The 21,608-nt window shown below is 37.9% G+C and overlaps 1 protein-coding gene across 1 annotated transcript in view; it reads left to right on the plus strand.

Moving 5' to 3' along the window:
* Positions 1-21,608, plus strand: part of LOC101744353 (uncharacterized) — a 47,020-nt gene that overhangs the window by 19,781 nt on the left and 5,631 nt on the right. Inside the window, exons 2-4 of the mRNA XM_038021166.2 lie at positions 14,184-14,518; positions 18,648-18,791; positions 19,972-20,067. Coding sequence (XP_037877094.1) covers positions 14,396-14,518; positions 18,648-18,791; positions 19,972-20,067 — 363 coding nt within the window. The 5' untranslated portion in view covers positions 14,184-14,395. The remainder of the gene's footprint in view (positions 1-14,183; positions 14,519-18,647; positions 18,792-19,971; positions 20,068-21,608) is intronic.

Consider the following 21,608-nt stretch of genomic DNA (forward strand, 5'->3'; position numbering starts at 1 on the left):
GTAACAGAGAGTCCAGTGAGCGCAGTTATCTGATCCGACCAACGGTTTGGTGGCCGGCCGGCGGGTCTTTTCCCTTCTACCAGTGTTCCAATAGTGTTAACAGCCCGATAATTAATTTTGTAATGCTTATTTTTTATATTATATATCAAATGGGCCTTCTGGAACATTTTTATTTACTTAATTTTAATCTGTGTTGGGATTTGAGTGTCCTTATGATCACACTGTAAGAGAGAGTCCGGTCACCGTCTTCGTCGAGCTCTTCGTCGCAAGCGGAAATTAACTCATAGACACAGCCCACTGAGTTTCTCGCCGGATCATCTCAGTGGGTCGCGTTTCCGATCCGGTGCTAGATTCTGCGAAGAACTGCTCTTGCTAGGGCCAGTGTTAGCAACACACCCGGTTTGAGCCCCGTGAGCTCACCTACACGCCAGGGTGAAGCTGAAATAGCCCTTTAAGGATATCAGCATAACTAGAAAAAAAAAGTAGGAGAGATGTTATTTAAAAAAAGGGTGCGTGTACTTAGGTACGCGCGTAAGAAGTTATACTTTATTTTTATTTAAATTATTTCTTTTTTTTATTTAAATTTCAATCAATTTGAAAAAAATCGATTAAACAACATCCTCAAACACGCATATTGGACATCCCTTTTCTTGACATCGTATAAATTCGGTAATTCTCGGTACGGTTCGGAAAGTTCACCTGCGGCTATATTCAGACTCGCCAAGTTACGTCGGTCGTATTGTAATGAGCGATTTAGTGGGCAATTTCATACTGTTAATTTTGTGTCACGGTGCGCGCGCATCGTAAAATTTCACTCTCATCAATACTTCATAACGCGCCTAAAGAAGTATAACTTAAAAAAAAAGTAGGAGAGATGTTATTAAAAAAATACACCTTTCAAATTTTTATTTATTTATTGCTTAGATGGGTGGATGAGCTCACAGCCCACCTGGTGTTAAGTGGTAACTGGAGCCCATAGACATCTACAACGTAAATGCGCCACCCACATGTTTCAAATGTTTGCCCCTTTTGCTGTTTTTTACGCCATCTCAAATAGAATAATAACACTTTAGTACAATCGGAAAGTGAGTATTGTTTTATTTACCGCGCGGTACATCGCTGTGAATATCACTTGTATACTTCAGTGGAATGCGCATTGCAACAGCTGTTGTTCCGCATTGAGTTATTTATTGGAGTGATATTACGAAAACGGTTTATTCTTGCTTTATTTAAATCGTTTGTTGGAATTGTTCGTGCAAACACTTCTATTTGTTGTGATGTAACTAGTGATTGATAAATTAATCTGGTAGTTGGAATATCTGAATATTTTTTATTTATTGCTTAGATGGATGGACTATCTCACAGCCCACTTGGTGTTAAGTGGTTACTGGAGCCCATAGACATCTATAACGTAAATGCGCCACCCACCTTGAGATATAAGTTCTAAGATCTCAGTATAGTTACAACGGCTGCTCCACCCTTCAAACCGAAACGCATTACTGCTTCACGGCAGACATAGGCAGGGCGGTGGTACCTACCCGTGCGGACTCAGAAGAGGTCCTACCACCAGTCAAGAATTTAGTGAAGTTAGTGAAGATTAGTGAAGAAAAACACACACATACACATATACAAGCCTCCAATGTCCTTGGAAAAAAAAATTACCAATTTTGGTATTGCGAAGTTCTTGAATTCCGGACAAGGCAACTTGTTACTGCGAAACCATTCGAGAAAAAAATAATATAAAACACAAACTTACCTGAGCCGGTGTCGGTATGTGGCGCATACGAACGTCATAGTGCAGTTAAGGACGTGTCGCATTAAAAAGCGGAGCGATAAGCGTGCTAAATAAATATCTCTGACACTCTTGACAGATTGATGATTTGGCGCGTCTCGCAATGTCTCGACTCTGTCAGTCTTGAAATTCCACAGGAAGGTACAAGTTTTTGTAATCTATATATTAATACGTGAAGCAAAAACTTTGTATCCCTTTTTACGAAAATTGTGCGGACGGAGGAGTATTAAATTTTCCACACTTATAGAGAATATAGAGAAGAAGTGCACAATGATAATATTTTTTTAAAATAATGCATAAAAGATACATTAAATCAATAAAGAAAACATTACACACGCTACATACCATGTATTTGACGCACACACGCATGCATACTATTTATTGTCAAACTTTTGTTCTTGACGTCTGTTGTCAAATTTAGATTAAGTATTGTTTGTCTTTGTTTATATTTTTTATAATGTAGTCTTGGCGAAATTTGTGATTATAGAAGTATAAAATACAATCATAATAGTGTACAAACTTACAATTCCAATTAATTATTATAGTCGAATTTCGACTACTGCGGGACCTCTAATCTAGCGTTAGGTACGGTGGTACGGTAAAAAGCCGTAACGGCAAGGGTAGCGATTCCCATTTGTACTCCAAATATTGTGATTGTGAAAATTATACTAGCATTCGCGGAAATACTGAGAAGCTAAACAGATATATTTTACAAAGATTATTAAATCATATTGAGTTTACAATGTGTAGCTTAAAATGAATCTTATAACTAACTAGCTGTACCCGTCCGCTTCGCTGGGCATTTAAAATTAACATTATTGTTTCTCACTCCCACAAAGATTCTCACCATTAACGTCCCCGCAACTGGTGTAGGGAGTTCAACACTCATATAAACATTAGCCTATCCATTAAGTACATGTTACCAACTTGGATACCAAGTTTCAAGTGAATCGGATGCACAGTTCAGTAGTTATAAGGGAACATCCGTAAAAACCACTGTAGATTTATATATTAGTATAGATAATTAGTAAGGGGCTACTACGAGCGAGCGTTGGATTTGTAAATTACGGTACATTTGTTTGTGTGCAGTCCGTCTAAGTTTCTGTCTATCAAGATAAATATCAAGAAAAATCAAGATAAAGTAGACAGCGGCTTGGCTCTGCCCCTGGCATTGCTGAAGTCCATGGGCGACGGTAACCACTCACCATCAGGTGGGCCGTATGCTCGTCTGCCTACAAAGGCATTAAAAACAAAAAAAAAAATTGGGACGAATTCATTGTATTGTATTTGTATGGTATGGCATTGCCAGGGAAGGGAAAAGTGTAAACTTTTATTAGAGAGCAGGGGAAGGAAAAGAGGTTAGGAACTACTGTTTTAGAAGACCTTCGTAGTCTCGGTGTGTTCCGCATTCTTCGAAGTACCTTTAATTTCCATTTACATCCTCTCACTTTTTTACCTAAATGTGACGTATTGTTAGGTTAACGAGCTAAACGCCCACCTTGAGATTTGAGGTCGGAGTCTCAATTGTGTCATAGCTGTCCTATCGAAACGAATGACTGCTTCGCGGCAGAAATAGGCTTATCATACATGCCACTAATAGTAAATTCGATTAGCGATTATGCTGATATGTGATCATATGACCTCTGATGAGGTCTCTCTTGCTCACTGACCATCTCTGGGCCGGGGCTCCCAAATACCAGCTTCTTCCATTTGACTCCATACAAAGGAGGGCCGTTCGGATTGTCGATAATCCCATTCTCACGGATCGTTTGGAACCTCTGGGTCTGCGGAGGGACTTCGGTTCCCTCTGTATTTTGTACCGTATGTTCCATGGGGAGTTCTCTGAGGAATTGTTCGAGATTATACCGGCATCTCGTTTTTACCATCGCACCGCCCGCCACCGGAGTAGAGTTCATCCATACTACCTGGAGCCACTGCGGTCATCCACAGTGCGTTTCCAGAGATCTTTTTTGCCACGTACCATCCGGCTATGGAATGAGCTCCCCTCCACGGTGTTTCCCGAGCGCTATGACATGTCCTTCTTCAAACGGGGCTTGTGGAGAGTATTAAGCGGTAGGCAGCGGCTTGGCTCTGCCCCTGGCATTGCTGAAGTCCATGGGTGACAGTAACCACTCATCATCAGGTGGGCCGTATGCTCGTCTGCCTACAAGGGCAATAAAAAAATTATAAAAAAACTTGCAAGAAGAAATAGGGCAGTTGTGTTTTAGTCCACACAGACACAATGGAATTTGACCAATCGTCTAGGACAATGGTCGGCAAACTTATTAGCCAAAGAGCCAAATATGCAAATTAAAACGACTTAAAAAATGGAGAGCCAAATCTGCTTGTAAATGTAGTAAGCATTTATTATTGCAAATCATAAAATAAATGCTATATGGTATACTGCTTCATGTATGCTGCTGCTCCTGTATGCTGCTTCTTACATCAGTCAGGGGTGCTGATATTAAGTGACCGTACATACTATTAGCCGACTTTTTCGTCCACAGTCGAATAATATTAAAGGCCGGGCAAGCCCTTAGGATATTTGTGCCAAAGCCATAATCAAGAGTTCAAAGAGCCGCCCTTTTACCAACTTCTGGTCTAGGAGGATCGTGGCATTTGTTTTACTACTTCTTTTTATCACTGCATACTTGATTTTAAGTTAGCTACAGAAGACGAGGTCAAGCTGAGCGAATGTTAGCAAACATCATGAGATATGAGTACCGAGTCTTAATTGTTTTGTGTGACGGATATCCTACCGTCATAATATGAATTTAATGGTCGATTCGTGGTTAAAATTGATTGTATATCGTGCAATTTCCTTGGAACTTGACGAATGTTTAATATTCCATGTAAATTCTAATTACCCCGGCTTCGCTCGTGTAAAATATTGCGCTGAAATTACATTATATAGTTTTAATTGTATTGTTTATAATATTTCTTCGCAAACTTTTACAAAACCTTTTAGATTCACTTTTTAGTGGTCAAAAATTAGGGGCAAAATCGTCATAATAAGTGAACATTTACTTATTTCTAACCATAAGCAGGTACATATATATATTTTTTGTTTTACACGGATTGTTGACCTAATGAAAACAATTTTTGCTTAGTCGATTCAAATCTGTAGCCTCAGCGGTTTAGGCTCTCGTTGATTACTCGGTCTACTAGGTCAAGTATAAAGCATACCATATGAATAAACACAAAATTCATTAAAAATAAATCAGATTTCTAAGCATAATTTCCGCTCTTCGCTATAATATAATATAAACACGGCTTCGCTTACATCCCAGAATGTCCTACTTTAAATTTTCTATGTACTATACCACTAGGCAAGCATTAAATTCTGTTATTTTTAGAGAAACGAGAAAGTTTAATGACTTACACTTAAATGAAGAAAGATTTTGAGGTACCGGACTGTATTTATTTTATATAACTTTTTTTGTGTTCAATCTAGTTTTATTGGTTTAAAATTAAAAGTACTCTAACGGCTTAAGCCGTAACATTTTGTATCGATCTCATCTCATCATCATTCTCCTGCTCTTCTCCCAATCACCTGGGGTCGACGCAACTTGCTTTCTTCTTCCACACTCCTCTATTATAAATCATTTCTTCGTTCACTCCTCTCTTACACATATCGTCTTTCACGCAATCCATCCATTTCTTCTTTGGTCTATCTCTTCCTCGATATCATCTCGTTTAATAAAATAAATAATTATGAGCCAGTAGGAGTAAGTACTAAGATCCTCCTTATTTTCCGCCCTGCAGTAGTGATGCGTTTCGGTGTGAAAGAATAGCTCTTAACCACGTCAGCAGATATGCAAGCAGCTCGTCCATCGATTTTCAACAATGATAATGATAACAAGGTTTTAGATTCGGTCATATGGCTTACAGTGTATTACAGTGTAGTGTATTACAGTGATTTATAAAAAAAATAATGAAATTTTAAAGTGCCACCATAATTTTTCGTAAATAATGTAGGTTTTAGCCCGTTGACAGTTAAACTTTCTACATTTGTCATGTTTTAGCTGCCGGCATAGGAAGCCCCGATAAGCTGTGCAACCTCGATTTCAGACCTACTTCCTACAAATATAGAGTTCATTTCGAACCAACGTCTCGAGTACAGTTACCATTGCTTCCGTTCGAACGTGATGATATGGGTAAGGACGTGACTTATACTGAGTTCATTGTTCTATAGACTGACCGTGCCTCGAATATCTTATGAGAAGACGATGCCGTGATGCCTCACGGTAGATATGAAAGGAAATGTTTGTGGGCCTTGAAATATTTATACAATTGCTTTGCCTAAAGTCCTATCGTGTGCAATACTCCGTTTTTCTAACTTTAAAAGCGGACAAGTTTACACAAGCACATCTGATATTCAATTGTCATAATTGCCACAGACCAAAACTGAATCACTTGGGTTTTTTTTTTTAAATCTTTATAATGTTGAACTTTTTTTTGTGGGTATAGCGACGTGTTCAGATTAGGATATAAGAATTAATGACAAGATTTCTTTAGTAATTATAATAAATAAATAATATAATAAATAAATAATCTTTAGTAAATATAATAATATAATTTTATTATTTGCGATATATTCACGTAAACCTTGTACTATTGCTATGCGCTTAGTGCGAGTTTTTTAACGTTCTCGATTGCGTAAAAGTTAACTCAAATTTGTATGCGTTTCGGTTTGAAGGATGGGGCAGCCATTGTAACTATACTGAGACCTTAGAACTTATATCTCAAGGTGGGTGGCGTAGTTACGTTTTAGATGTCTATGGACTTCAATAACCACTTAACACCAGGTGGGCTGTAAGCTCGTCCACTCATCTAAGCAATAAAAAAGTACTTGGTCGATTTTCTACCATAATCCGGATACTGTTCGGAACTTGTTCACAGGCAAGCATCTTGTAGATGTCGCTAATGCTTTCCATGTTTTGTCTGGTTCTTCTAGTTGATTCACTTTGAGAAGGCGGTACGACATGAGAACCCACTTGTCGTGGCCGCTGGAAACTACATACCCGATCCTGTAGACCGAATGATAAACAGTCGACGTCGCCCAAAACACGTCACTGCGGATCCTCCTGATCCATTAACGGTGCTTTTAGGTATCGCAAGCACTGGTCACCTTCCTCGTCGAACCCGTCGCTTGCGACGAAAGGCTCGACGAGCGAATTAACCCATAGACACAGCCCACTGAGTTTCTCGCCGGATCTTCTCAGTGGGTCGCGTTTCCGATCCTGTGATAGATTCTACGAAGCACTGCTCTTGCTAGGGCCAGTGTTAGCACCACTCCGGTTTGACCCCCGTGAGCTCACCTACACGTCACGGTGAACCGGAAATAGCCTCTCAAGGCTATCAGCATAGGTAGGAAAAAAAAAGTTTATATCAACTACCGCTCTATATGGCATCCCTTACAAATTCTTCTTTTTAGTCGCATACTTCATTGCTGAAGATGTTATCCTTGAATGGTCTTCGTGGCTCTTTGCACAATCTTCTTCCATTTTATTCGTCTTTCGGCTTCCCTCAGAGCTATTATTACAAATTATGATCTAGTAATAATCGAATAATAACAAAGATGATTTCTAGTGAATCGTTCCTTACGATCGGCTCATTGTACACGATCATTGTACGTTGCACGTAATTGAGTAGTTATTCAACACAATGCTCTGCGGTCTTCCGCGTTTTGTGTGATTATTCATCAAAAGAAATCAAGTTACTAGTAATTTTACTAATAAGGCTCATTATTACTTAGATAGACAAAACGTTTCACTTCGACTTTGACTTGTTTGGGGAATAAAAATTATAGGTAATGGTTATAATATTTGTTTACATAGTTGTGAAAGTAATTATCCATAGTAATATTGTTCGAAATTTGTTTTTATTTCACTATCACTAAAACTTCTTGTGCCGTTTCTTCGTTTTTACAATTTTCCCGGATAGCGTTCTTATTTTCTTATATTTATTTGCCTCTAATTTTATCTATTGTACTAGCCATTTAATCTGTCCGGGATAATAGTCTACCCACCTAATTCAAGAAGGTATGGTTCCAAAACAAATGTTTGTTGCCGTGCAATTAATAATGGCGGGAATGTCCTAAATCACTGAATTTCTTTAAACTCTGTTTATTTAAACTAGTAAACTAAGCTCGAGCTATTGTCTGCCACACCTGACTGATTCATTCGATGGTAATGATGATGACCATAAAGAAAACAAAGCAAGGGCGGGGTTGCTTGTTGCATTGCTGTACAATGCTGACCGTGACATTATAGGAACATAAATACATTACATAGAAGTGCATTGCTTTGGCTGTGTGCTATTAAAAAACTAAGTTAATTATTTCTTTGGATTATATTCTCAATAGAACAGTAAAACGTAGACAAAATTTATATAAAGAGTGTTCTGTTTAAAGAGTTTTCTGCCGTAAAGCAGTAATGCGTTTCGGTTTGAAGTGTGGGGTAGCCGTTGTAACTATACTGAGACCTTAGAACTTATATCTCAAGGTGGGTGGCGCAATTACGTTGTTGACGTCTATGGGCTCCAGTAACCACTTAACATCAGGTGGGCTGTGAGCTCGTCCACCCATCTAAGCAATAAAAAAAGAGGTAACTGTGTATCTTATAACAGTCAATACAATAAATATAGCGAATCTGATAGCTTTGTGTTTTTGGCTTTATAGACAGACGAGTATACAGTCCACCCGACGGTGAGTGGTTACTATCGCTCATGAACGTCGGTGATGTCAAGGGCACAGACGAGCCGACGCCTTCCGCTCAGTACTCGCCTTAATCCTCGTTTGAAGAATTATATTTTATTAATTATTTTATTTTTGTTAATTATATGTTATTTTATTTACTGGCGGTAGGACCTCTTGTGAGTCCGCACGGGTAGGTACCACCGCCCCGCCTATTTCTGCCGTGAAGCAGTAATGCGTTTCGGTTTGAAGGGTGGGGCAGCCGTTGGAACTATACTTGAGACTTTAGAACTTGTAGATGTGTATGGGCTCCGGTAACCACTCAACACCAGGTTGGCCGTGAGTTCGTCCACCCATCTAAGCAATAAAAAAAAGAATTTTATATCACTCAAATATATCTTGGCCCCAAATTGGAAGCTTCTTAGACAATGTTTGATAATAATAATATGAACAATTGCAAACTGTCCTAATCCACTTTTCGTTTCTTTTATTCATTTACAATTAAAATGGGCATTATTTGTAATATAAATATTTCTGTACGTTATCACACAGTATATACGTCGTGTTACCAATATTGATTTGTTTCACTTTCCTAAGGTGTCTTTAGAGCAATGAACCCGAGCATAACCAGCTGTGTTAATACCCAAATATAGGACTTTTACAGTGTCTCAATTAAAACAATGAATAATCTATACTAATATATAAATCTACAGGGGTCTTTACGGATGTTTCGTTATAACTACTAAACAATGCATCCGATTGACTTGAAACTTGGTATCCATGTAAAAAATACATGTACTTAATGGATATGCTAATATTTATGTGAGTTTAGGACTCCTTAATAATAATGACAGTAAATAATAATGTTAATTTTAAATGCCCAGCGAAGCGGGCGAGTACGGCTAGTAAGTTATATTAATATGACAAATTTACTAAAATAGGAATCTTATATACTTCTGCTAAAACAAAATCGGCTTTATTAATAGGAACGGTATTTGTAAAAAAAAATACACAATCGATTGATTAAATATTGTACGCTTATTTTATCGATCTATTGATGGATGAAATGATCTCCTTCCTTTTAACCATTCGAAAAAAGATACATTGTCAACGTGATACCTATGCGAGTTGATTCATCATTCGCTTTTGTAAATATGTCTACAGAAAATCCTTTCTTTTATTTAATACTTATTTAAGTTGAGTGGGCTTGATGAGCTCATGGCCAGCTTGGTGTTAAGTGGGTAACGCAGCCCATAGACAAGCGACATGAATATCGCCATCCTCCTTCTGCATTCTCCTGTTTATCGTCGATTTCGTCTATGGTTTTAATTTTTTTTTTTTTTTTTTTCCTACCTAAGCTGATAGCCTTGAGAGGCTATGTCAGCGTAACCCTAACTTTAGTAGGTGAGCTCACGGGGCTCAAACCTGACGATGTTGCTAACACGAACCCTAGCAAGAGCCGTGCTTCGCAGAATCTACCACCGGATCGGAAACGCGACCCACTGAGAAGATCCGGCGAGAAACTCAGTGGGCTGTGTCTGAGAGTTAATTTACTCGTCGAGACCTTCGACGCAAGCGTCGGGTTCGACGAGAATGGTGACCGGTGCTTGAAGTACCTAAAAGCACCGTTAGTGGATCAGGAGGATCCGAGATGACGTGTTTTGGGCGACGTCGACTGCTTTCCATTCTGTCCGCAGGATCGGGAATGTAGTTACCGGCGGCCACGATGAGAGGGTTCTCGTGTCGTGCCGCTTTATCGAAGTGGCGCATGGACGCCGACTGCAGATACTTACTGATGGACTCTAAGTCCAGGTCGTCATGGAGGTCGACGTTCCTGACGAACCACGGGGCTCCGACGGCTATCCTGCAAAAACGGGATTGAATGATTTGGAAGGATTTTAAGTGTATGCGGGCCGCGTGAGCGAACACTACACTTGCATAGGTCATGACGGGGCGTATGCAAGTTTTGTAGAGTGTCACCTTATTTCTAAGGGACATTTTACTTCGCCTACATATCATCGGGTAGAGACGTCCTAGAATGAAGGCGGCACGGTCGCGTACCGTCTTAATGTGGGGGCGGAATGTCATCCTACTGTCGAGGGTGACGCCTAAGTATTTGACCTTCGGGGCCCACGGTATGGGCTGGTCGAACATCGTGATTGGGCGAACGGCGGGGGCGGGGGTGTTGACGCGCCTAGTCGGGAGAGGGTAGGAGAGTGGTTTTAATATGTTTTTTTCCCCCTTAAGTTTGATATTGTATTTTTGTCTGTCAGTTCGTGACTTAGTTCGCTAAAGGAATATTGAGGAACTACTGAACTGATCTTGAATATACTTTTTCGCGTTTAAAGCTTATTGTTTATCTACAAAATTCGATGTTTTATATTGTTAACTTATGAGATTGGAGACTTGTTGCATTCCATTTTATTTTAATTCTCATTTTAATGCAATCAAAGGTAACTAATTCAAGACGAACTACTGAGGGTACATTATAAATTGTATATCTATTCCATATATTTATTCCATAGTATAAACTTTGGACTGGGCCACGGGTCCACTAGTTTCAAATAGATTTAATTCCACGAGTAATCTTAAAGAGCTCTGAGCATTTGCAAGGCAATTGAATGAAAATATATAGGATTAAAAACGGCTTAAGTACATCGGCATCATCTTTCGAATATTTTTTGTAAGAATCATCGTTTGACCTTCGATACTGACTGTGTGATTTTAAAGCAATTACATTTACGTAGGAGTAACAACACGATCACGCACAGGGGGCCGGGTCTCTGTCCTTAGGTATGGGTGATGACTAACCTTGGCCAGAGCGTACTACAGCAAAAAAGAATAGATTATGAACAGATAGATGGATTAAGATAATATTTGTTGGCGATTCAAGGCACTGTTTTTTTTGTATTGCTTAGCGGATGAACTCACAGCCCACTTGGTGTTAAGTGGTTGCCGGAGCTCATAGACATCTACAACGTAAATGCCGCCGCCCGCCTTGAGATATAAGTTCTAAGATCTCAGTATAGTTACAACGGCTGCCCCACTTTTCAAACCGAAACGCATTAATGCTTCACAACAACTAATGTGCTATAAAACCGAGATTTAGAACTCATTTCGCAAGGTGAGTGGTGACATACACGTTGTTGATGTCTATGGGCCTACGTTATTCGGTAACCACTTAAACGGGCCAAGAACGCGTCCACCCTTAACTAAATGTATTAAATATTGTTAGCAGTAAATAAATTTAAACCAAATCGAAAATGTAAGTATTTCAATATGTAACTATATTACATATTTAAAAAAACAAAAAAAACCATTTTAAGTCCCAAAGTAAACTAAATTAGCATGATAACATTGATGACCAATAAATTTTGAAAGAATCAAGTTTAAGTCTTAGATTTTTTTTCACATTTCGAACGACCGTGATGAAATTGTCAGACAAAAATTGCAACTCCAAACTTGTCTCACTGGGTACAATTAAAAAACGGATCATTGCATTTTATCTTTATTACTTTGCTCAAGATTGAGTATGTATTAAATAACAGAACATTGCAAAATCAGGGGCACAGACTAAATGGTTCCCATGATCTCAATGTTTCGAGATGCCAGCTCTGATTAAAGCTTCGATTCAATTGTTTTTTGCTCAGTTATTTGTGGATTAGTAGCTTGGCTGTTGTATAACATGGCAATATGCGAGTCATAAGTTTAATTGCTTTAAAATTTTCGTAATGTCATCCGTTCTAAATGGCATCTAGAATGTTGCGTGAACTCTCATAGAAATATTTTTATTTGCATTTTATGTGATTCTGACATATCATACAATATTTTACACATTTGAGTCAAAAACATCACTAAACTAAATGAGTAAACATCACTAATCTATACAAATAAATAAAATTAAAGTGTCTGTTTGTAATCTTAAATTAACCGTTTTTTATTACATGCATATGTACATATTTTATACGGTACATATACCAAAAAAACATTTTTTACAATTTATGTCGATCTGTTTGTCTGTTAGTTCTACCTAATCTCTGGAACGGCTGGACCGATTTTGTCGGGACTGTAATCAGGAGTAACTTAGGCCACTTATATTTTAGAAAAATTCTAAAAGTATTATTAAAAAATATAATGTTTTGTTAAATTCCACGCGGACCAAGTCACGGGCGCACCTGGTCATAAATAAGAAAGACATTTGTTCTTCTTTTATGTAAGAGTGATATTTGATATTTTTCTCAGTAAGTACTGAGCCGCGGTGTGGCTGTGCACTTTTATGTGAAGTTCACTCCCTACAAGGATAAAATTTGTCAATGCATGGACCGAAAGGTTACCATATTTTAATTGGACAGCGAAAACAATAATTACGTCACACAAGAGTACATGGAAACCACAGCAACTACGGATAAAAAACTTCCGTTCCCATAAGAAAGATGGGTCGGCTAGCAAGCATTGAATTAAAACAGCAGAAAGGCTATTGTCCTGTTAGAGCTATTGTCCTCATGAATATCAATTAATATAGAAACTTCACATCGTTTTTTTTAAATGGAGAACCACAACGGGGTATTAGTGCGCCACCTTTGAAACAGTTAAGGACTACTAAACTATAGCGATGCTTGCATTGTGGCAAAAAATAGACAGTGCAGTTATCCGCGCGGGTAGATACCACCACCCTGCCCATTTCTGCCGTGAAGCAGTAATGCGTTTCGGTTTGAAGGGTGGGACAGCCGTTGTAACTATACTTGAGACCTTAGAGCTTATATCTCAAGGTGGGTGGCGCATTTACGTTGTAGATGTCTATGGGCTCCAGTAACCACTTAACACCAGGTGGGCTGTGAGCCGTCTATCCATCTAAGCAATAAAAAAAGCATACGGGCTTTATCATTAGTAATTACGTAATTATCTTATTCATGAACATGTATTAGCTGGGTATTTGCTTTAAAAAAATTGGTATTCGCTTACAGGTATTGAAGTTTATGTACATCACTCGATATACAGGTCGCCTTGTTATTGAGTCTACGACGAATTAAACATCTTATAGTAATACGGTCTGTTGAGATCAGCTTTCCGTCCTAAGTTATATAGTTCCAACCGCCCAGAGATACTCTTAAAAATAATAATAAGTAAATAATATAATATAAATACGTGCCGGATTGTTCGGAAGTTTTTGCAGGACGAAAAATCAGACGAAACTAAAACTGGAAATGAATTCCACTTGGCCCGTGGTTTTTCAGTATTTACCCAAATTCATAAAAAATCGAGAATAAAACCTTTGTACAGGAAAATAATAATAAAAAAAGTGTGTATGTGTGTGCAAGTCACACACGGTAGAAGTGAAACTTATAAATAAGATATAGATATACTGACTATCCCACTACACAGGAGCATACATATGGACAATGCTTAGTAGACGATAGTGGGGATGCTACGAAGAGTCGCACAAAGAGGAGACCGAGAACGTCTAATGTGTTCTATCTCATTCTCTCGCCGGCTGAATCCTATACATTTATGTATTTGTGTCTCTATGGACTTATTTTTTCGTTTCATCGACTTTGAAATCACAACGATTCTAAAGAAGTTTCACTTCAATAATGCGTAAGCCATATCGCTGACAAGGAACTTCATTCTAGCTCTTAATAACACGCAAATACAAATCAATTATGTTTTTAATTTCGTTTTTTTTTGTATTTACAGATCGTTGTCGTATGAGTGTCACGGAAAATCATCTCTACAGTCGCAGAGATGTAGGTTTCGACAAGTGCATTCTGGTTCGAAATAACGAGGGCATTAATAAATCAAAACGACACCAAGTTATAGTCCAGAAAGAAACAGAAAAGAGGTCACTCTAAGGTCAATCAGATGAGTTATGGATTTACTTTGATGAAGCTGACGGAAATTTTGAAAACATGTCGACGAGTAACGATATGAGTGATGTTGACTCACCGAAGCTAAGAATGAAGCCTGCAGTCAGCAGGATATTCTGCTGCAGTGTCACAGCTGCGTCAGGTTTTGTCGCGGCCTATGCGCTGGTGAGTATTGCTTACCCATAAATGTTAAGTTTAAATAGGTTTCGCAGGTGATGACTCTGTTCAATTGAAATGTGGAATGGCAAAGATAATTTAGTGTCTTCTTCTTCTTTGTCATTTACACTCTTGGCTGAGTGGTCGTGGTCATCAGGTCGGGTGGTGGGGCCCTTCATAAGACGTCGCCATTTTTTTTTATTGCTGGACGAGCTCACAGCCTACCTGGTGTTAAGTGGTTACTGGAGCCCATAGACATATACAACGTAAATGCGCCACCCACCTTGAGATTAGTTCTAAGGTCCCAGTATGGTATCAAGTATAGTTACAACGGCTGCCCCACCCTTCAAACCGAAACGCATTACTTCTTCTACCCATGCGGACTCACAAAGGTCCTTTTTTTTTTTAACGCTGGGGAATCCATTTACGGATACCCGGTCGAGAGGGGTAATAGACCGGGTTATGTCGGACTCCGGCGCCTCCAGAGAAGAAGATGGACTCACAAAGGTCCTACCACCAGGAAAAACTTGTTTTCTGACCTCAATCGAATGAAACAAAAAAATATATTTCACTAGTCAGAAAGAAGTCGTCTTAGAGTCCGTTGTGATCGCTCGTTGTATGAATATAGTTTTTTTAAAACTACTCCAAAAAAACCTGTCGTACAATTCTGGTACTATGAGTATATGTACATAGTTTTTATTTATTTTTAGCTTTGATGGGTGGACGATCTCATGTCCCATCTAGTGTTAAGAGCCCGGAACCCATAGACTTCTACAACGTAAATGCCGTGACCCACCTCTTCCCGGCCGTACCTTTTCGCGCCTACACCAGCTTTTAACACAATCAAATGTATAGCTTCAGTACATTTAGGCAAACATTTAGTTAATTTATACATAGGAGCCGTACTCGCCCGCTTCGCTGGGCATTTAAAATTAACATTATTATTTATTGTCATTATTATTAGGGAGTCCAACAATCATATAAATATTAGCCTATCTATTAAGTACCTACATGTATTTTCTACATAGATACCAAGTTTCAAGTCAATCGGATGCATGGTTCAGTAGTTATAATGGAACATCCGTAAAAACCACTGTAGATTTATATATTAGTATAGATTGTACATATTATATTATCTAATATCCTCAACTTTCTTCATTGACCCCAAAAAAATTTGTAAATGAAAATTCAATTCGATCAATCTGTTTCGGGCCAGACAAATTAAATGACACATTGTTATTCAAAAACAGTAAAGACGAAGCAGCTATCTTTAATCTAAGCATTCTAGTCACGTTCTTAACCACACTCGGAAGTATAATAGCAATTTTATGGAGATCTTTTTCTCGTTGTATTTATCGCAAATAAGCTCATGGAATGGAACTGTTAAGGGTCTAGTAAAACTGGTATTTGTTTGTCGAGTTTATCTTGTAAGATGACGAAACTGGGCGCAGCAAAAGTGAGAGTGCACACGCGACTGAGCTAAAAAGCTGACGACTTTTAAACTTTTAGAAGCTTGCAAATGGTTCCTGATAATATTAATAATGATAATCGAATTTTAAAAATTCTGCCCACGAAAGCTTGATGAACTAAACACTCTGAGAGAACAGAACTAATAAGTGTATGTATAATATGCACGGATAATATGTAATGGGTTTACGATTACTCACGACTTACATTAGGACTTTAACAATCTAGAGGAGTAGACGAGATAACGGCTCTTCCAGTATTAAACGGTTCCCGGGGTCCATACCAAATTGTAATTTGCGTAATCACTGGTGGTAGGACCTCTTGTGAGTCCGCACGGGTAGGTACCACCACCCCGCCTATTTCCGCCATGAAGCAGTAATGCGTTTCGGTTCGAAGGGTGGGGTAGCCGTTGTAACTATACTGAGACCTTAGAACTTATATCTCGAGGTGGGTGGCGCATTTACGTTGTAGATGTCTATGGGCTCCAGTAACCACTTAACACCAGGTGGGCTGTGAGCTCGTCCATCCATATAAGCAATAAAAAATAAAAAAAAATAAAAAATACCAATCAGGTACTGAAATTTTATATCTTTAGACAAGTTTTCAAAGTATTATTGCATTAGAATAATTGTTATTCTTTGTGTTTGATAAAATATTTTGATCTTTCTGAAGCTTTGAGATGGTACTATGAACCGCATCAGTGAAGCGGGTTGTGAAGATTAAATTTATTAGATTCTACCACCTTAACTTTTACGAATCCTTATACCGAGTCGGAGGTACGACACGATAAGCGTCATCGACAAGTAAAACCCTAAATAATTGAACTATAAAACTATAGTTATATAATTAATAGTTACCTATATGACCGTGTACCAGATGTGTAACAAATGTTTGGATGTTATTCGCCAGTCTTAAAAAACAACTTAAAAGTTACAAGTTACAAGTACTCTATGCAGTACCAATATTGAAAAAAGACTTGGTTATATTTGGCTAAAACTTTAAATGAGTCGACTATTATCAAAGCCGGCAATGTGACTTTTGGACAATTAAGTATTGGTAAATCAGAAAAACGAATTATTGACTTTGTATTCCATTGGCAATCACAAAACTCTTCTGAACGACATCTTAGATAAATAACAGGTTAAGTATTAACCTTTATTTAATGCAGGTTTTGAACCGTATTCTTTGAAGGAGACGATTATATTCAAATAAATCTGTATTGACATATCAATAACATTTTTTTGTCCAAATGCACAGATTGCCACCTTTGATAATAGACGACTCAAATATAAATCGGCTATAATGCATTTTTCTCTAACTTAAGCTTGTTAAATTTTTTTTAGACATCACACAGACATCACACACTCTGATTCCCTAACATTACGGCAGTCTGGTGTAGTGGTAAGTGACATGGTCACTACACAAGGGGGTCGCGGGTTCGAATCACGCCATGGGAAGATATTTGTATGATAAATATAAGAAAAATGTCTTTTCCAGGGTTATGGATGTATATTAAATATATGTATGTGTATAATAAAAATCTTACATTTATTTCCGTTATCTGGTACCTGTAACACAAGTTCTTTACGAACTTAGCACGGAACCAGCTAACGTGGCGTGATCGTTATTAAAAAAAAAAAAAAAAAATTTTATAATTCAAAGTTAACAGACTAAATTTTAATATAAATCCGAGAAGTTTTGAAACGTAAAAAAATAAAGTAACTATAAAATACTTATATCGAGCTACAGTCGTGTATGCTTCGAGTTTAAGAATGTTGTAACGATTTATGGTAATTTCACAACAGATAGTAACCTACCTTGAATTTGTTATTTATCTTGCATTAAATTGCTGTAACTACACTGTACTAGATCGGTACGCGCACCAATTTATCTCGGGGCTCGTTATTTCGATCTAAATTTAATATAGACTAGTATTAGTATCACTAGTGACCTCAAAGAGATTCCTCTTCCTTGCGTCGATAATCCTGAATGCTGAGGGTCGTGGCCTCTTCAAACAACTTTCTCCTGTATTATCCTGCGCCATTCCTGCGTATCCTCGGCTGTGTGGATAGCAACGGGGACTGAAGTATTAAGAGTGGAGCGTATCTGGTTAGACCAGCTCATTGGAATTCTGCCTCTGGGCATTCTTCCGCATACCTTGCCTGTTACCAGCAGCTTTTCCAAATCGTCGCCTCTCTTTTTGGCTTACGTGGTAGGACGAGATCACGGCCCATCTGGTGTTAAGTTGGTACCGGAGCCCATAGACATCTACAGCGTAAATATCGCCACCTACCTTGAGATATAAGTTCTAAGGTCTCAGTATAGTTACAACGGCTGCCCCACCCTTCAAACCGAAATGCATTACTGCTTTACGGTAGAAAGAGGCTGGTGGTACCTACCCGTGCGGACTCACAAGAGGTCCTACCACCAGTAATTACGCAAATTATAATTTTGCGGGTTTTATTTTTATTACACGATATTATCCCTTCACTGTGGTAATCGTGAACAATGTTAAGTACGTATTTCATTAGAAAAATTGGTACTTGCCTGCGGGATTTGAACACCGGTGCATCGCTACGTACGAATGCACCGGACGTCTTATCCTTTAGGCCACGACGACTTTTCGATTTTTTTTCATAATTATAATATTGGAATCCATCATTGTTTCCAGGTGGCGTACGCGATCGCGTTGATCTACGAAATAGTGTGGGTCGTTGAATCACAGAGCGGACTACCTATTCCATCGGTACTGCTCATGGTATGCTACATCATCGTCATAGCCGCCACCGTAACATTAGTTCATGGGCTTATATCGGTTAGTATCTATATATTAATACGTGAAGCAAAAACTTTGTACCCCTTTTTACGCAAATTGCGCGGACGGAAAATTTCTCACAATTATAGAGAATATAGAGGAGGAGTGCATGATGCTAATTTGTTTTTAAATTATGCATAAAAATACATTAAAACAATTAAAAAAAAACATTACACACACTACCATGTATTTGATACACACACACACATTTAAACTCTTTATTTATTGTCAAACTTTTGTTATTGCTTAGAGTCTGGTCAAATTGAGAATAGGTTAATATTGTTTATCTTTAATATTATTTGTCTTAATGTAGTCTTGGCGAAATCTGAGAATAAAGAAGTATAATAGTCTTTGACAATAGAACCTTAATAATGTTAAGAAACTTATAATTTCAATTAATTATTATCGAATTTCGACTACTGCGGGACCACTAGTTTCACTTAATGCCTTATATCTTTTTATAGGAATTAAAACTCGTTAATACAGTCTCTGAGTATATAATAAACTGTTACTAATAGGCGCTCTGCCATTTTATAGCACAAATGACTTAGACGTCGTCAGGTTATACAAAAACTTGTAAGTTAATATCAGCTTGCGCACTGGTATGATTGCAGTACCAAAACGGTCACGGGGGAATGGTAAGCAGCGTTAATGGGTGAATCGAAGAAACATGGAAAAACTGAATAGCCCTAACAATAATTTTAAGAAATATTGCGTATTTAATGAGTTTAGAATATTAAGACCGTCGGTATGCCGAACAAAGAGACTCGTTCGGTCACATGCTTAAAGGATTTTAGCCTGCGCGAGAGCTTTTTTTTATTGCTTACATGGGTGGACGAGCTCACAGCCCACCCGGTGTTCAGTGATTACTGGACCCCATAGACATCTACAACATAAATGCGCCACCCACCTTGAGATATAAGTTCTAAGGTCTCAGTATTGCTACAACGGCTGCCCCACCCTTCAAACCGAAACGCATTACTGCTTCACGGTAGAAATAGGCAGGGTGGTGGTACCTACCCGCGCGGACTCACAAGAGGTCCTACCACCAGTAAATACAAGTACCAGTAAGTGGACAAAATACTTTTCAAGATACTTAGCAGTTTTACTTCTACCGTGTATAAATAAATAGCTAATTCTAAATACTAGTATAAATATTTATATTTATGTTTTTTTTCAGAAAAACAACAAATATCTTCTAGCATGGTTGATAGCGGTCATCTTAGTGCTGATACCGGAGTGTGCTCTAGTCTTCTATATGTCTATTAGTCATTGGGTAAGTTGCAAATCACATTGTTTTTCATGAATAGAAAAAACAGGTCTTGGCAGCAGTTTAGTAGTTAAGGAAGCTTATGTAAAGCACCGAGAATTTTATAGACATCGTATAAGTGCTATTCCACTTCAAATCGGGCATGAAAGTGCTACTTCCCCGTGTAGACTCTACATTCTGGGCTATTTCCCACAATAACACACACAGAGACACAACCTACTGAGTTTCTCGTCGGATCTTCTCAGTGGATCGCGAATTCGTTGGTAGATTATCCGAAGCGCTGCTCTTGCTAAGGCCAATTTTCGCAATCTCTCAAGTTGAGCCCGTCAGTTCACCTACCAGCCAGAGCGTAGCTGGAATAACCCCTTAGACTACCAGCAAATAGGTAGGGGGAAAAGGGCTCCTTCGTAATTACTAGCATAGATAAGGTAAAAGCTCCTAATACGGCGGTAGTCAAAATCGCTTCCTATTACGGTGGTATTTCTATTTTCGATATTTATTCTTGTTTTATTCAGTTTAAGCTCACCAAAACGGAATCTATTTATTCTAAATCTATTACTTCATAACATAACTGACATTTTCAAGTGTAGCATATAAACAACACTACAAGATCTATCAGTTTGTAGCACGGCATCAACGTGAGAGGAGTTTCCATACAAACGCGGAACAAAAAAATAAGTACACTAATATTTAGAAACTAAGTTTTTTGTATTAATAAGTCGTTCAACTTTGTTAATGTGTTATTTGTAGCATTTTCCTACTATTATACTTACTTTTTAAATAGCTTGTTTCATATATGTAACTCATTTTTTACTCAAAAAATCAGAAACAAAATACCGCCGTAATACGGTACGAATTTTATAGATTAATCCTAATACGGTGGTATAACTCCGAAATAGGAAATATACTGGGCATATTTAATTGTTTATAACTTTCAATTTATTAAGTTATTGAATTAGTTCCAAGTTTAGTTGGAATAATTATTAATCTTGTAAATTAGAAACCATATTCTGCGGTATGTATTATTCATTAAAAATCTAGTTAAATATGAAAACTGTCGAGTGCAAAATGTTGGTTTCTTAGAAGGGGTAAAAATAGGAAGGTGTATTTTAATTAATCACAAATCATTTATTTTGTATAACTGTTGACTTGAGTTTTACACATCTGGGCCAAAAAACTGTTATCGTTTGATTAAGTATTTACATTCTTTGTTTATCGAAATTTTGATGGGTCAGAATTAGGATTAAAAAAATACGAGTAGTTTTCCTATTACGGTGGTAGTTATTTCCAGGTAACTCTGTGTTAGGTTCTATGATCTCCTATTACGGTCATATTCATAGAACATAAAATTACAAGTTTTAGGATTCCATAGAAATAATAGAAAGGTTATTTATACTTATTTTACACAAAAAGATAATACAATAAAAACAGATTTAAAGAATGTCTAAATACTATGTACAAAGGCGAGCTTAACTCTTCATGAGTTTTCTTCCAGCAAACCATTAGCAGAGAGAAATACGATGTATAAGAGGGGAATAGTGTACAAG

This window comes from Bombyx mori, chromosome 28 (genome assembly GCF_030269925.1).
Source record: "Bombyx mori chromosome 28, ASM3026992v2".
Lineage (NCBI taxonomy): Eukaryota > Metazoa > Arthropoda > Insecta > Lepidoptera > Bombycidae > Bombyx > Bombyx mori.